Source organism: Magnusiomyces paraingens (assembly GCF_902498895.1).
Source record: "Magnusiomyces paraingens strain CBS 517.90 genome assembly, contig: contig1, whole genome shotgun sequence".
Classification (NCBI taxonomy): Eukaryota; Fungi; Ascomycota; class Dipodascomycetes; order Dipodascales; family Dipodascaceae; genus Magnusiomyces; species Magnusiomyces paraingens.
This window is the reverse complement of record NW_022474067.1, coordinates 2,226,369-2,242,648: the sequence shown is the minus strand read 5'-3', so window position 1 is coordinate 2,242,648 and position 16,280 is coordinate 2,226,369. Positions and strand designations below refer to the sequence as shown.

The 16,280-nt window shown below is 36.7% G+C and overlaps 3 protein-coding genes across 3 annotated transcripts; 2 read left to right on the top strand and 1 right to left on the bottom strand.

Moving 5' to 3' along the window:
- Positions 1–221: 221 nt before the first annotated feature.
- On the top strand, positions 222–1,850 carry SAPINGB_P000656 (uncharacterized protein; the record flags this gene model as incomplete). The annotated part of the gene is made up of 1 exon (XM_031995379.1): positions 222–1,850. One exon carries the CDS (start codon positions 222–224, stop codon positions 1,848–1,850), a length of 1,629 nt encoding a protein of 542 aa, XP_031851270.1.
- A 9,960-nt stretch (positions 1,851–11,810) lies between these two features.
- SAPINGB_P000655 (uncharacterized protein) lies at positions 11,811–13,373 on the top strand (the record flags this gene model as incomplete). The annotated part of the gene is made up of 1 exon (XM_031995378.1): positions 11,811–13,373. The coding sequence occupies one exon, from the start codon at positions 11,811–11,813 to the stop codon at positions 13,371–13,373; it is 1,563 nt and encodes a 520-aa protein (XP_031851269.1).
- Positions 13,374–13,484: 111 nt separating this feature from the next.
- Positions 13,485–15,986, bottom strand: SAPINGB_P000654 (uncharacterized protein; the record flags this gene model as incomplete). The annotated part of the gene is made up of 1 exon (XM_031995377.1): positions 13,485–15,986. One exon carries the CDS (start codon positions 15,984–15,986, stop codon positions 13,485–13,487), a length of 2,502 nt encoding a protein of 833 aa, XP_031851268.1.
- Positions 15,987–16,280: the final 294 nt, after the last annotated feature.

Genomic DNA, 16,280 nt, shown 5'->3' with positions numbered 1-16,280 from the left:
AAAAAAAAAAAACTTGAGATAGGTCCAAAAGAATCAAATCCTTTTATTTAATTATTTTTAAAGTATAAATATCTTCAATTTTCTCCCTTTTCAATTGTTTTTTTTTTCTTTCTCTCTTCTATTCTTTTAATCAATTAATTCTATCAATTTTATTTTTTTTTTATCTTCTTATTAAATTTCAATTTTTTAAAAAAACTTTTATAAACACTCTCAACTTCAAAATGGCTCCAATTGAATACGATGCTATTGTTGTCGGCGGCGGCTTCGGCGGCGTCTACACTACCTACCAGCTTAGAGAACTAGGCTACAATGTCCATTCCTTTGAAAAGGGTTCCTTCATCGGTGGCATTTGGTACTGGAACAAGTACCCCGGTGCTCGTGTCGATTCTGATGTTCCTGTCTACCAACTTTGGCTTGAACAAATCTATAAGGACTGGGACTTCAAGGAGCGTTTCCCTGGCTGGAAAGAGCTCAACGAATATTTTGCCCATGTCGACGAAAAGATTCAAATCTCCAAAAACTACTCTTTCAACACATTTGTCAGTGCCTGCCACTTTGACGAAAAGTCTGGCAAGTGGACCGTCACCACTAACGGTGAAGATGCTGGTACCTTCATTGCTAAACACTTGGTTGTTTGCACAGGCTTTGCCGCCAAAAAGTACATTCCTGATTTCAATGGTCTTGACAAGTACAAGGGTATCATGTACCACACTTGCGAATGGCCCGGTGACGATGTTGACTTCAAGAACAAGAAGGTTGCTGTCGTTGGTACCGGTGCTTCTGGTGTCCAGGTCATCCAGGAAGTTGGCCCTATTGTCGAAGATTTGACTGTCTACCAACGTACCCCCAATATTGCTATCCCCATGCACCAGCGTGCAGTCACCCACGAAGAACAAGAAGCTCGCCGTGCTAACTATGACAAGGTCTTTGCTCATACTCTTACTGACTCTTGCGCTGCCGGCTTTGAGTTTGGTTTTGACCCCCGTAGCGCCTTGGAGGTTACTGATGAAGAACGTGAAGCCCACTTTGAAAAGTGCTGGGCCACCGGTGGCTTCCACTTTTGGGTTGCTACTTTCCATGATGTTTGGAGCAACCTGGAGGCTGATAAGTACCAGTACGAGTTCTGGCGTCGTAAGACCCTTGAGCGTCTTACTCGTCCTGAGTTATTTGAAAAGCTTGCACCTGCTGTGGCCCTCAACCCCTTCTGCTCAAAGAGACCTTGTCTTGAACAGACCTACTACGAGGTCTACAACCAGCCCAATGTCGACATTGTTGACCTCCGCCAGGAACCCATTCTTGAGTTCACCGAAAAGGGAATCAAGACTGCCAACGGTGAGAAGGAATTTGACATCATTGTTCTTGCCACTGGTTTCGATGCTGTTACTGGTGGTTTGACTCAAATGGATATTCGTGGTATCCATGGCGAAACCCTTGCCGACAAGTGGGAGACTGGTGGTCTTCGCACCTACCTTGGTGTTGCTGTCAATGACTTCCCCAACATGTACTTTATGTACGGACCTCAGGGCCCTACTGCATTCTCTAACGGACCTACCTGCGCTCAGATCCAAAGTAACTGGATTGTCAAGCTTATTCAGTACACTGACAAGCACAATCTTAAGTATGTTCAGCCTACTGAAGAGGCCGAAGAGGAGTGGGCTCAGCACGTTCTTGAAGCCAGTAATAAGACTCTCGTTGGCATGGCCAAGACTTCTTGGTACAACGGTACCAACATTCCTGGCAAGAAGATTACAGGTCCTTTGAACTACCTCGGTGGTGTTCCTACATATTACCGTGAGATCACTGCGGAAGAAAACACCCAGTATGAAAACTTTAACAAAGTTGCTGCTTAGAGTTCTTATGATTTTATAAAAGTTGATTGTGTATCTTAAATAATTTTTAAAAATTGACATCATTGTTTTACCAAAAAATTTTTAGTCTTGTTTAAAACATTATTTTTAGTAAATGTTATGAAAGTTGTGACTTAACCTTCTCAAATGATACTTTTTTTTCTTTTTAAATTACTAAAATTAACAAACTTTGTACTTTATTATTAAAGTAATCTATTTATAAATGAAAAAAATGTATATAAATTGTTTTCTTATGCCTAAATTTGTTTGTGGTATCAGCTGTTATTCAATTTCACATTTTCACAATTCCATGTTAATATTTTTATTGATCACTTATTAAAATTTTATCAGTAACCCCTCCACATTTTATCCTCGAAACCATTCAAAAAATATAATAATCAAACTTTATTATTAAAATAAAATTTGATTATAACATTCACTAAATAAAATAAATAAATTCCATGCCCAAAAAATTAACATTTAATCATATATTTAAATCTATTACTTTCAATATTTGTCTTATGTTAAACTTTACAAGAATTTGACAATTTGGCCGAGTTGGTCTAAGGCGTCCGACTCAAGTGTTAGCTTCGCTGAATACAGTGTTTTCGGATCTCGTAAGAGGCGTGGGTTCAAATCCCACAGTTGTCATATTATTTTTGCTTTTTATTATTGAGTACTGCTCATAAACAGGTCTATTAATTAATAATTTAGAGTAACTCGTTAATTAAATCCTTTTATTTTTGGTTAATTAAGTAATCAAGAGATTAATGTAAAAAGTTTTGATTAGAAAAGTTTAGTTGAGGAGTATATGACTGAAATGGTTAAATAGCTGAGTCATTTGAATCTTAAAAGAACGACATAAACCAGATTGAAAATGAAATAAAGAATGACTCTTTTCAAAGATATATATACATACTGTACTCTTTTATATTTGGAGTCATTTTGCAGATCTCTGTGCTAAACTTTTTTAAAAAAAAATACATTTTTGTATTTCCTTTCCAACCTCAGACCTAATGGAATTTACAAAAAAAAAAAAAAAAGGAGCAGCTAAAAAGCCGTTCACTACGGCTGAAATATTATATTTAGCACGTGATTAACACTCTAACGAATAATGCAAGAATGAAACTAAACTTTGGGATAAGAAAAAAAAAATTGGAAAATTTATCCAAACACTTATATATACAATTTAAATAAAAAAAACAATCTTGAAGCATATTGATGGGTAGAATATTCATTTTTTTTATCAAAAAAAAATGACAAATGGCAAAAAGTCAAAGCCCTACGGGGGGCTCGAACCCCCAACCTTGAGATGACACTTAATAAGAGTCTCACGCTCTACCGATTGAGCTAGCAAGGCCAATGCTTGAAAATAGTTAAAAACTTTAGTATAAGTTGAAAATTGATATTACATAAAAAGATTTTAAAACAGAACAGAGCTAGTTTTAAGGGGAAAGGGCTGGATGGTGTAAAGGATAACACGTTCGCTCGAAAGCGGAAGATACTGGGTTCGATTCCCAGAATACCCCCTTTTCCTGAGGATGTGTACGGGAGTATACACCTAGACTGAAAACCATAGGCTACCCTGGTTACAGGAATGCCGACTCTTCCGTACAGTCTAAATAGCCTGCAGGTGATTGCGGGCCGTATCTCTGACGGAAGAGATTAAGAAATACATGGGCGTCCGTGAAGATAAGTGGAAATGGGTTGGGAAGGTTTTGGGACCGACAGACTGGTTCTCCCTGTTCCTCGTAAGCTGGCATCAGGGCCCATCTTCCGGGCTACCGGAGACGCACAGAACAGAAACCACCCGTACTAAAAAGGTACAAATGAAAACCGGCAAGTCACATAGTCAGACAATAAAAGGATAGCGCAGATGCTGATGTTATATAGTTCTATAACCCTTGAATAAAAACAAACAAACAAACAGAGCTAGTTTATATTTGAATAAAAACAAACAAACAAACAAGCTAGTTTATATCACAGTGGAGTTGAAATGTACTGATAATCTTTTCAAAATGGTTACGGGAGTGATCATGAAGAAAGATAGTCGAAGGATCTTGAGTAATATTACTCAGTTTCGCACAGGCCATGGCAACTTTGGCGCATGGTTTAAAAAGTTTGGAGTTGAAAAGGATAGTTACAACTGCAAATGTGGAGAGCTGGAAACAGTTCATCACATTTTAGTTGAGTGTCCTTTGCTTGAAGAGGAAAGAAAAGGACTGAAACGGATATCTCCAGAAATGGACATGTCGACTCTCTTAAACAGTTTAACTGGCTTACAAGAGATTGTAAGCTTTATCTCTGCTTGGAGGGATTAAGAAATACAATTACAGCGTTGATGAAGACAAGTGGAGATAGGTTGGGAAGGTTTGGTTATTTTTAACCCCCTGTTCCTCGTAAGCTGGCATCAGGACTTGTTTTCGGGCTGTTGGAGATGCAATGTTGAAGCCAAAATTAAAAGTTTATTATCAAAATGAAAAAATATATAGTATGGACAAGAAGGATAGCACAGATGCTGATGTTATATAATTCTATAACCCTTGAATAAAAACAAACAAACAAACAAACAGAGCTAGTTTAAAAATATAAACCGTTCATTCAACTGCAAATAATATTAGATATGATTTTTATATAATTTCCTTTTCTTGGAGGAGGTGTAAGGGATTACATACCTCGATTGAACCTCCAGGCTATCTTGGTTAGCAGGAAAGCTGACTCTTAGGTTTAGTATAAGTAGTTTGTAGGCGTTTAAAAGACATATTTACGTTAAAATAGATTAGAAATACTTGGGCTCTCTATAAAAAAAAAAAAACTAGTTCAGGTGGGTTTGAGACCGATAAATTGGTTCTCCCTGCTCCTCATAAGTTGGCATCGCGACCCATCTTCAGGGCAACTAAAGACAAAACTGATTAGAGCCAGTCTTACTAAAAAATTACCAATAAGACGGCAAATTACCTAAGTTAGACAAATATATAAGGATAGCATGAATTTTGGTATCATATACTTATAACCCTTGAATAAACCCGACTAAATAAGAAAGCAAGCAAGCAAATTTAAAAAGATTCTATCGAAGCTGTTTCTAAAAGGGTTTTTTAAATATTTTTTTAATTTTATATAAATTTTTTGGGGGATTTTTTTCAAAATGTCCATATTCCGGATAACTGGTAAATCTTATGTAATTTTTTTCCCTTTTTTTTCAAATCCCTTTAAAAATATTTGATTTTGCAATGGTTACTTTGAAATCTATGGTAATCCAGAACCCGTTCATGTTCCTGGTTTATATATCTGCAGGAAAGTCCGACAAGCTTTTATTCTCTTTAATTAATTTATTCATCGGTTTGCTGTTATAGAATTCTACATTAAAATAATAATGTCAAAAATATTTTTTTTTTTTGTAAATTTATGGAATGGTTCAAACTCATCATTGTGGATTATTTTATTTGAAAAAAAGTTCGATGAGGTTGCTCCAAATTTGTCCATCGGTGGAATCATAATATATTTTATAGCTCAAAATGATAGGAAACTAAAGGGCTTAAAAGGATCTTTGAAAAATAATTGTTGAAAAGTGATGTTCCTCAACAATGGTACGTAGCTATAACCTGATGTTATAGGTGTGCCCTTCCGCTCTGTCACATAGTACGGAGCCACATTGCTCCTGGATGTTCCAGTGTCGTCTCTGGCAAAGACTCGTGCCCTAGCCATGCAGTGCTCAGTGCGGTTCGGGATCCGAAATAGGAGCAACAAAAAGTGGATCTCTATCAATCTTACATTACATATCTTATTATTTCAACCTATCTTTCTTGACTCACATCTACTACTCTGGTTCATTGGAATTGTGACACTTATAAGACTTAAAGGATTCTTACATTCTTCCTCAATTTATTTTCTCAGTTCATATGGTTAGATCTATAACTTCAATATATTCACTCACTAACCTGGACTTTAGATGTACCCACATTTTCTGTCCAATATTCAGATTTCCATTAAAACGGGTATCTTGTAAACTATTATTCATGGATGAAGTTGTTGAAATTTTTAATTTAGTCGGTTTCTCATGCAACCAAGAATCTACGTATTGATTTCTATTTCTTGAGAAACCCAATACTATCTGTTTTACTTCAATGAATCAAAAACGAACCAAAAAAAAATTATAAAGTGGCTAAACCAAACAATTAAAAGTTCCACTTCAAATCCTTCATATTTTGGAACATCATCTCAACGTTTACCCCTGAATCTCGGCTTTCTATGAATAATGTTGTTCCATCCCAAGTTTAACGGTGTTAGGTAATCATAAGTTCTCCAATGCCCACTCTTAACAAGGCTTTTATACAAAAATGTACTTAGCTAACGGTATATTGGACTCAGGCATTCAAAAAAAAAAAAAAAAAAAAAAAAACATCCAGCCCAATCTGGAAAATTTCAAGAGGAAAAAATTTTTCATAGCAAACATACTTGAAAAAAAAAACCTACAAATTCGGTTAGCATTTCAACCGAATTCTTTTCCAATTTGAGGTTTGTGAATATAATTGATCCTGTTATTAAAAAGAATAAATGCGAAAAATTGAAGTGAAATAAAATCAGATAGCAATTTTTTAAGAATAATATTAAAAAGCACAAAGACAAAAAAAACAATATAATATACTAATTTCGAAATAATACTAGTCTATCGTTTAATAAGTGTACAAATGAGCATATCAGAATATTTTATTTGAAAGTTAATGTTAATCGTAAAAAGAAATTCTGAGAATTTGAAAATATGTAATAAGCATTTTTAAATATGTTTGATTCATATAACGGAATTCTTTATTTCAACAAGCTGCAAAATAAACCTTTAAAATTAATTAAAGTTATGGTAGTCCATCTTGCTTTTATTTCTCTATGTCCATAGAAATAAAATATAAAACTTAAGTTTTGAAATTTTTTCAATTGATATAACATTGTTCGATACTATATTAAAATACCTGTATTGTTTTTCCTATGGTATCACTCTTAAAAAAATGAAAAAATAAAATTCATCAGTGTGTGATTACAATTACAAAAAGCAAAGGTTTGTTAAAAAAGTTTCTTATAGATAATCTTTACGTTATAGGTCGTCCTTGAGCAAATGGATTTATAAATCTAACTAAATTTAGTTAAATGTAGGCTTTGGTTTCAAATTTTTCTAGCTTGTTGCACTCACAGCTGGCATTATTATGTAAAATTTCCTTTGCACATAAATTCTGATGAAAGGATGTCTGTTATTACTATGTATATTATATCTTTACTTAAGAGTATTTGCTCATTTTAATGATATGAAGCATAGATTTTTGTTTTAATTGATCACAAATATGAATTTTGCGGCATATCTATAAATCTGAGTCTTGCTCGCATTATGTCATTTATGATGAGCTAGAAACAGGAGTCTTTTCCCCAAATTTTACCTGGACACAGTACTGTCCTTCTTCACAACGTATAACTGGCTATTTCAAATATATATATATATATGGAAGCAGTTAATTGTACCTTTGGTCATTTTTTAAAATAAAAGTTTTAGGTATTGGAATTAGTTAAAGCTTCTATGAGGCATCATTGAATAGCAAATACATAAATTCTTATACAAATTTACATTAATTAAGAATGTAAACTTCTAAAATACACATTGATTAAGTGTAGTTTTATATGATTCAAACAAAAGCAAAAGACCAGTAAAAAAAAATGTTACAATAACTATATCAGAAATAAAAGAGTATTATACTAAACCCTCAGATATCATGAAAACAAGGTATGGGTGTAATAGATTTAATTTAATTTTGTTTTTTTATATAAAAATTTAACTTTCATTGATTTAAAATTTTCGAAAACAGGAAAATAAATTTTCTTGAATAAAATTGCTTTATGAGACGAAATATGTAGCTGTTTTAATCACAGATTAGGATATTAATTGTAGTTCATGGCGCGACATTTAGTGATCATTTTAATTCATGTATATTCATATTATTAAAATCTCAGTACTTGGTATTCCCATTAATTTAAATGTTTTAGTAACGTATTTTTTGCTGTTTAAGAAATATATAGGGGTGATGAGTTCAGTGATAGCATTAGAATGATATTAATATACGCTTCTAGCAAGCATATTTAAAATGGTATCTAATTTGTTTAGAGATAATTTTAGATTATAATTGTATTAATATACTGTTGATGTAAATAACTGCTTAAAAAAAACCAAAAACGGGTAATGTCTCCAGTTGATATTGATATTGATATTGATATTTTGTTAATTTAGTTATTATAAGTTAATTATAAATTGAATTAAGCAAATTAAAACACTTTATCTACTCAACTAAGTCTGTATTGACAAAATGCCCATTCTTTCAATATATTGCTTGAATGGCGAATGGACAAGTCACATAACGCATCTACAACAAAAGATTTTGATTGTATTGATGATGTAATCTATTATTAATATTTTTATAATCAATATGAATTTTTCTTTATCTATTTATTCAATAACCCCTCAAGTCTTAGTCTGTTTAGCTTCTTCTTTAGAGGTAACGTCAGGTAGGCAAATTTTCGGAATAAAAACCTTTTTTTCAAAAAAAAAAAAAAAAAAAAAGTAAAAGTAAAAGTAAAACAATATCAATATCAATATCAATATCAATATCAATATCAATATCGATATTAGCAAATATTAGAAAAAAAACAATAAAAATTTTGGAATATTGTAGTAATAACTATTATACCAGCGTTAACCCGTTACTGTTTCACTGTATATTATATTTCATTCTTAAGTTCAATTTAAAGGCCCGGTTATTCCTGCCAGCTACTTGAGTTATCAACTGGATTTAAAAGCTCCCGTCTGGTGTCGTTGCAACCAAAAAAATAAAGAGAATAAAAACAACAACTCTACTCAAATGCCGATTATTGTTGCAACTTATAAGTCTACAGAACCCTTAACATTGAGTTCAATTGTTTTCAGACTAATTTTTTAATTTCTCCATAAACATAGGTGAAAATTTTTTAGTTAAGCATATTTTGAAGGTTATTTTTTTGATGTTGTAAAGTGTGATAAGTTTATTCAAATACTGTTGAGTAAGAGATAATGTAGTGATATTAAATTAGGTATCAAGAATAATACTATTTAAAGATAATTTATAACTCTCAATTTACATTTCAAAAGATTATTTGTGAAGTAAAGTAAAAAAAATATTGGGCTGAATAAGTAACTATTAGTATTTTGTCTCAAAGTTGCGTAAGATATAAGCACTGTAAGCATATTCAAGTTTTTAAATTTAGACCGTATTTTGAGCCGGTTAAACATCTATATTTCCATATGATAATGAAATTAATTGGCAGTAGTTTTTAAGCAAAAATATAATTATAAATGATTGTAAAAGTTTACTATTGCTCGTAGAATTATATCTTATCACAATTTTCCCAATAAAGAACAATACCTCAATCCTTTTTTCAAATAAAAATGACTTTATAAAAAATAAAATGATATAAAAAAATGTAATACTTAAAAGCTTTTGGTTCAGCCGATTAAACTTTGTAATTCATTAGTATATGCACCTGAATACTTTGTTCTAATTAATGTACCTTACTTCTTTAGATATGTTTACGTTGCCAGTTCATTATGGTACGATTTAAATGCTTCAATCTGGATATTGTTTCCTAGTTTAGTACTTTTTTTTTCTTTTTTATTAATTTCATACATTCAAGCAAAAAAGGAAATCAAAAGCATTTCATGAATATTTGAAAATATTTAAACCCCCGTAAATGTTTCTGTTGCTTCTTCCTAATATGTATTTAAAATAAAAAGTAGTAGCTTGAGACTTGACAATTAAGTACATATGAATTTAGAATAATTATTATAATAAAAAATACATTTTATAAGGATAATTATCCTTCGGGATCATGACCTTTATTTTTTTTTTTTTTTGAGAAATAGCATATCTCGACAAAAATACCTCTATAGCTTGGTAATATGGACATATCTTCCTGCCCTGTTGCATAGCGGATTGCGATCAGACACCAGGATTTTCTGATGTCGTCTCTTGTTAAGGTCAGTACCCTAAATGCTCGGTAAAAAGTGCAGGTAAGGGTCCAGGATTCAGTTTAATTCATTTTAATACTCAATATTTGAAAAAAATAAAAAAAAAGGTATTAATGTTTGTTTCTTTTTTAATAAGCTCATATTAAAAGGCAATATTATGAAATGTGTCCTAAATATAAGTCTATAAAAGTAATGAAAAAAAATAAAAAAAATGTTTTATTTTTATTATTATGATCGTATTTAGTTTTTCTTTTTTTTAAAAAAAATTGTTTGAAAAACTTCTCAAAAAAAAATCAGTTTGAATTTTTGATGATATTGAATTAAAGCATTTTTTAGACATCTTACTAAATTTGGACTGGCTTGCTACGGGGTTTGTTGATTTTATTTTTATCATAGGCCTTAAAAGGTTGAAGATATTCATGCACAAAAAAAATAGCCATATGTATCTTTACACATTCATCTCTTTAGCCGGTAAAAAGTACTTTGTACCCTGTACCCAAGAACAAGTGATCTCTGATCATGAAGAATAATAGTACAATCAATTCATCCAAATTTAATGATTTTTCAGCAACTGTTCTTTCATCCGATATTGTTTGTTAAAGTATTAAAAAAAAAAAGAAAAGACAGGCTAACCTTATAAAGTGGATTATATTAGTTTGTAACTCGGCAGTACTTGCTATAAAAAATAAGAGTTTTTTTTGCATTAAATGGATATAATGAATTTTTCAAAAAAAAAAAAATTAGAGAAAACCTTTGTTCCAAGGCGAGGTATTACTTCTAAAAGAAATTTTTTTACATAGGTATTTAATTTCCTAACTTGGTTTACTTGCTATCTATTGGTGTACCTTTTTAGTAAATGTAATTTTGATCTGTGCACCCCTGGTAGCCCAGCAAATGGGTCCTGATCACAGCTTACTAGGAACAGAAAAACCAAACTGTTGGTCCCAAACCTTCCCAAATCATCTCCACTGGTCTTCATCAACGTTGTAACTGTATTTCTTAATCCCTCCAAGCAGAGATAAAGCTTACAATCTCTTGTAAGCCAATTAAACTGTTTAAAAGAGTCAACATGCCCATTTCTGGGGATATTCATTTTAATAATTTTCTTTCTTCTTCAAGTAAAATACTCTCAACAAAAATGTGTCTAATTGTTTCCAGCTCTCCACACTTGCAGCTGTAACTATTCTTTTCAATTCCAAACTTTTTAAACCATGCGCCAAAATTTCCATAGCCTGTGCAAAACTGAAAAATATTACTCAAGATTCTTCAACTATCGTTCATGTTCAAAAGTAGTAGAACTTTTTGTTTTTATTCAAGTGTTATAGAATTATATAACATCAGCATCTGCTATCCTTTTTGCCCTTACTATATATCTCTTCATTTTCATAATAAACTTTTAATTTAACTTCAACATTGCATCTCCAACATTTCAAAAACAATTTTAATGCCGGTTTTCAAATATCAGTAAGTCAAAAACGTGTTTTTTTTTACAAATCATCGTACAAATTTTAGAAAAAATTGTAAAATGGCCCAGGCACTTTATATACCTTCTATTAGACGTATTTTTAAGGCTCGATGGTTTAGTGGTATAATTCTCGCTTAGGGTTATTCTAAGCAATTTGCGAGAGGTCCCGGGTTCAATTCCCGGTTGAGCCCGATTTTTTTAGTGAAATTTTTCATTATAAAAATTTTTTTTGTTCTTACATCTTAAATTTTCCTTATGGCAGCTAAATACTTATCGCATTAACATTAACATTTATTTTTTTTTATTCATCTTTAGTGGACCAACCATCAACCACCCAAATTTTTTATTTATTTTTTTTTTTTTCTATTCAGCAGCCAAAAAGAACTCACTTGTGCTTGCATATCACATTCATACTCAATTAAAAAAGATACCCAAGTTAGATATTCCCAATACATTCCTCAATATGAACAGAGCCACGGCACTTATCTGCGGCCGACCCGCTTCACAAATTACTACCCGGGGGTTATTATTCCAGCGTCTGAGCGCCCCGATCTTTGCAAGACCCATCTCGCCTTCGCGCCATTTGCACACAACTCTGCGTCTGATGCAGTCACAAGAATCATCAGTGCCACCAAGTGAAGGTTCTGTCAATGACGACGCCGCAGAAATTGATTTCTGCGCACAACCATTGTCAGAACCAGTGCTGCGTGCACGCATCGCAACTCACCTGGAAACACCGGCATCGCAGAAACAACTAACAGCCGTGGAAACAGTAAGCTTGCTACGAGCAGTGACGGTTGGGTACGGTACGTACGCGGCCGGGCGACTGGGACTCGGCGACGCAGAGGTGCTAAAGACACAGCGAGAGTTACTGGCCCGCGTGTTGTCGACAGAAGCTGTTGATTCGGAGAACCCGTCATTTTCAGCCCCACTGGATTGCCTGATTCTGGCCCCGCAGGTGCTGCGCCCGGTGTTTTTGGATCTCGTAAATAAGGACTACCGTATGGCCTCGAGCTTCTTCAAGCCAGGTGTTGATGCACCGTCAACTTGGGAAGCACAGAAACAAAAGGATGAGAAGGAAACCCAGGAGGTGACAGAGATTTTTAGCACATCGGATCTCGTGCTGGACATTATGAAGGCATACAATAAGAAATATAGCAACGCAGTGTCCATCAAGCGCGAAACTAATCTACTGGAACACGACAAGACTCTCCCAAGCTTAAAACAAGGCCGCTTTACGGTCCAGTCGGTCGTCCCCACATATATCCCGCTACCTGTGGCCATGATTCCTTTCCGCAGAGCTGTGTATAATGGTGAGCTGGACAAGGCGTTTGCGATGATTGACGCGACGGTAGCTGGAGGGAACTACATGAAGGCTGTGCGACGGAAGTGGGTAGCGTACGGCACACGGTGGGCCCTCGGGACGTCGACAGTTTTGGCGAGCGTTGATTTGCTGCTGCGGTCCGGGTATGTGGGTACGTGGACGTCGACGACGGGCGTACTTGCCATGGTGTTAACGTATCTTTGCAGTATGACGATTCTCGGTGGCCTTGCATTTGCTGGCCGTGTGTCTGGGTCCGGTGAATACATTAAATGGGTTCCGGGTACGTCGACCACATACTGGTACTCTCATGCACAGGAAATGAAGATGGCCTCTGCTATTGCTGCAGTTGATCGTGCACTTCCTGAAAACCAAAACGAGCCTAGTTTCCGTGTTAAGAAAATGCTGCAGGCACGCCACATGATGGCCATTGAAGCCGAGCAGGAAACTCTTATTAAGGAGTACTGGGCCCGTGGCGGCGAGGGGTTTGAATGGATCGAACCGGACCAAGACCCTGCTGAAGCCCTTTGGAGAAAGAAGATGGAGGCGTCCAAGGCATTGCGTATTGCGGCACAGGAAAAATATGGCGACAAGTACAAGTGGGCCGACGAGCTCATTGCAGACAAGTCGCTACCTCATGCTTCGCTCAGTTCACTTCCACGTGCTCCTGAGCCTCCAGCTCCCAAGGGTCTCCCTGAATTGTAAATATCTATGATTTTAATATACTTTATTATAAAATTTAAATTAAAAAAAAATAACAATTATTATATACAATTAAAAAAAGAGAAGACAAATTATTTAAAAGAGAATGTTAAGTTAATCCTCAGAGTGATCAATGGTCTCGGGACCTTCTGATTCGGGACCAGCCTCATGGTTAGGAAGAACTTGAAGGTGGTCATCCTTATCGACCACAATCTCAACGGTCTCACCAGCACGAACCTTACCCTGGATCAGGTGCATGGCTAGTGGGTTGAGGACCTGCTTTTGGATCAGACGGTTAAGAGGACGAGCACCATAGCGTGGGTCGTAACCCTTATCGGCGAGCCACTGCTTAGATTCGGGCGAAACGTCGAGGGTGATGCGGCGTGATGCCAAGCGTTCGAGAACTTCTTCGAGACGAATGTCCACAATCTTGCGTAGACTCTGCTTGGAGAGACGGTTAAAGACAATAGTATCGTCCAAACGGTTGATAAACTCAGGTGGGTAATATTGCTTCATGACGTTGAGAACCTTTTCCTTTGTTTGAGCCGACACTTGGCCAGACTCGTTCTTGTCAACCTCCTCATCAGCAATCAAAATCTCCTGACCAATGTTGGAGGTCATGACAATAATGGTATTGCGGAAATCGACCTTCTGGCCCTTGGAATCTGTAAGCTTACCCTCGTCAAGAACTTGCAAAAGAAGCTTAGAAACATCAGGATGAGCCTTTTCAAACTCGTCAAATAAGACAACGGCATAAGGTTTGCGCTTAACAGCCTCAGTAAGCTCACCAGATTCCTCATAACCGACGTAACCTGGGGGTGAGCCAATAAGACGAGAGACCGAATGACGTTCTTGGAACTCACTCATGTCGAAGCGGACCACTGCGCCTTCATCGTCAAACAAAAACTCAGCAAGTGCCTTGGTGAGCTCTGTCTTACCAGTACCAGTAGGACCCAAAAACATAAAGCTACCGACGGGTCGCTTTTCGCTTGTAAGACCGGCACGCTGGAGTCTGACAGCATCGGAAATGGCGTGGATGGCTTCGTCCTGACCAACAACGCGGGTCTTGAGCGAGTCCTCCATGTAGAGAAGCTTGTCCTTTTCACCCTTCATGAGCGATTGAGTGGGGATACCAGTCATGCGGGAAACGACGTTGGCAATGTCTTCGGAAGTGACAGAGTCGTGGAGAAGAGTGTTGCCATTAGCGTCATTGGGAGCAGTTTCCTTGGGGATTTTGCTGATGAGCTCAGGGATGGTAGAATACTGGAGTTCTGAGGCCTTGCCAAAGTCACCAGTTCTTTGGGCGATTTCCAAATCAAGACGGGCCTGCTCGAGATCCACCTTTGCCTTTTTGATGTTTTCAATGCCCTCACGTTCCTTGTCCCAGACTTCAGTAAGACGTTGGACTTCTTCCTTCTTGAGTTCGAGGTCCTTTTCAAGCTTTTCACGGCGCTCAACAGAAATGGGGTCGGTTTCCTTTTTAAGTGACTCGAGCTCAATCTGGATCGTCATGATTTGACGGTCAAGCTGCTGGATGACATCAGGCTTGGATTCGTGTTGAAGACGCAAGGCAGAGCATGCTTCATCAACAAGATCAATGGCCTTGTCTGGAAGAAATCTGTCAGTAATGTATCTGTTTGAGTAAACAGCAGAGGTAACGAGAGCAGCATCAGTGATACGGACACCATGGTGGACTTCGTAACGTTCCTTAAGACCTCGGAGAATGGAAATGGTGTCTGGAACAGTGGGCTCCTTTACAAGGACGGCTTGGAAGCGGCGGGCCAGCGCGGCGTCCTTTTCAATGTATTTGCGGTACTCATCAATGGTGGTAGCACCACAGCACTGGAGCTGACCGCGGGCCAGCGCGGGCTTGAGCAGGTTAGATGCATCGACAGCACCCTCGGCCTTACCAAGACCCAGGAGAATGTGGAGTTCGTCGACAAAGAGGATGACCTTGCCTTCTGCCTCGTTGACTTCCTTCAGGACCTTCTTAAGGCGCTCCTCAAAGTCACCACGGAACTTAGCACCAGAAATAAGGGATCCCAAGTCAAGTGCAATAACGCGCTTTTCCTTCATAGATTCGGGGACTTCACCGCGCACAATGCGTTGTGCGAGACCCTCCATGATTGCGGTTTTACCAGTACCGGCGTTACCAATGAGTGCTGGGTTATTTTTTGTACGACGGGAGAGAATTTGGATTGTTCGACGGATTTCCTCATCACGTCCAATGACGGCGTCGAGTTTACCTTCGCGTGCCATTTGTGTTAGGTCCACACCAAACTCTTCCAGTGCGGGTTTTTCGGCTTCTGCACCCTGTTGGTTCGGGTTCATGCGGAAGTTAAAGTTGCCAGGGTTGTTTCCACCACCAGTGGCATACGAACGGCAAGCTCCAAGCATGTTCGGACTGGCTTTAAGAAGAGAATTGCGCTTGAGAAGACTGTTGTTGGAGGAATTGTTGCGTTGGAGAGGTGTTGAAGAAGATTGTGTGAGCAGTGTTCGGTGCTGGACTCCGCAGCAGCCACCACATAGGGGAGCCCTAAGGCTTGCAAGTGATGGCTTTGCCATGCGTCTAAGCGCCAGGCTCTGCGCATTTGATGAAGAGACTATTCTGTTCATTGTGATTGTTGTTGAAAATATGAATTGCGTTTTTTTTTTTTTTTTGTTTCTGTAAGTGATAAAAGAGCAAATAAAAAAAAAAAGTTTTGAAGGAATTTCGCGGGGGGGATGGAGAGTTTTTATATTGACGAAAATCCAAACCCCACGTCACGTGAAGAGAAAGTGCTAGAGAGTTCCAGCACACTCGACCTCAAGTTGAGGATTTGAGGTGCTTGCAAAATTACAAAAAAACAAAAAAAACATTGTGTGCGCGAAATAAAAAAAAACCTCAACTTGAGGATTTTTCGAGGCCAT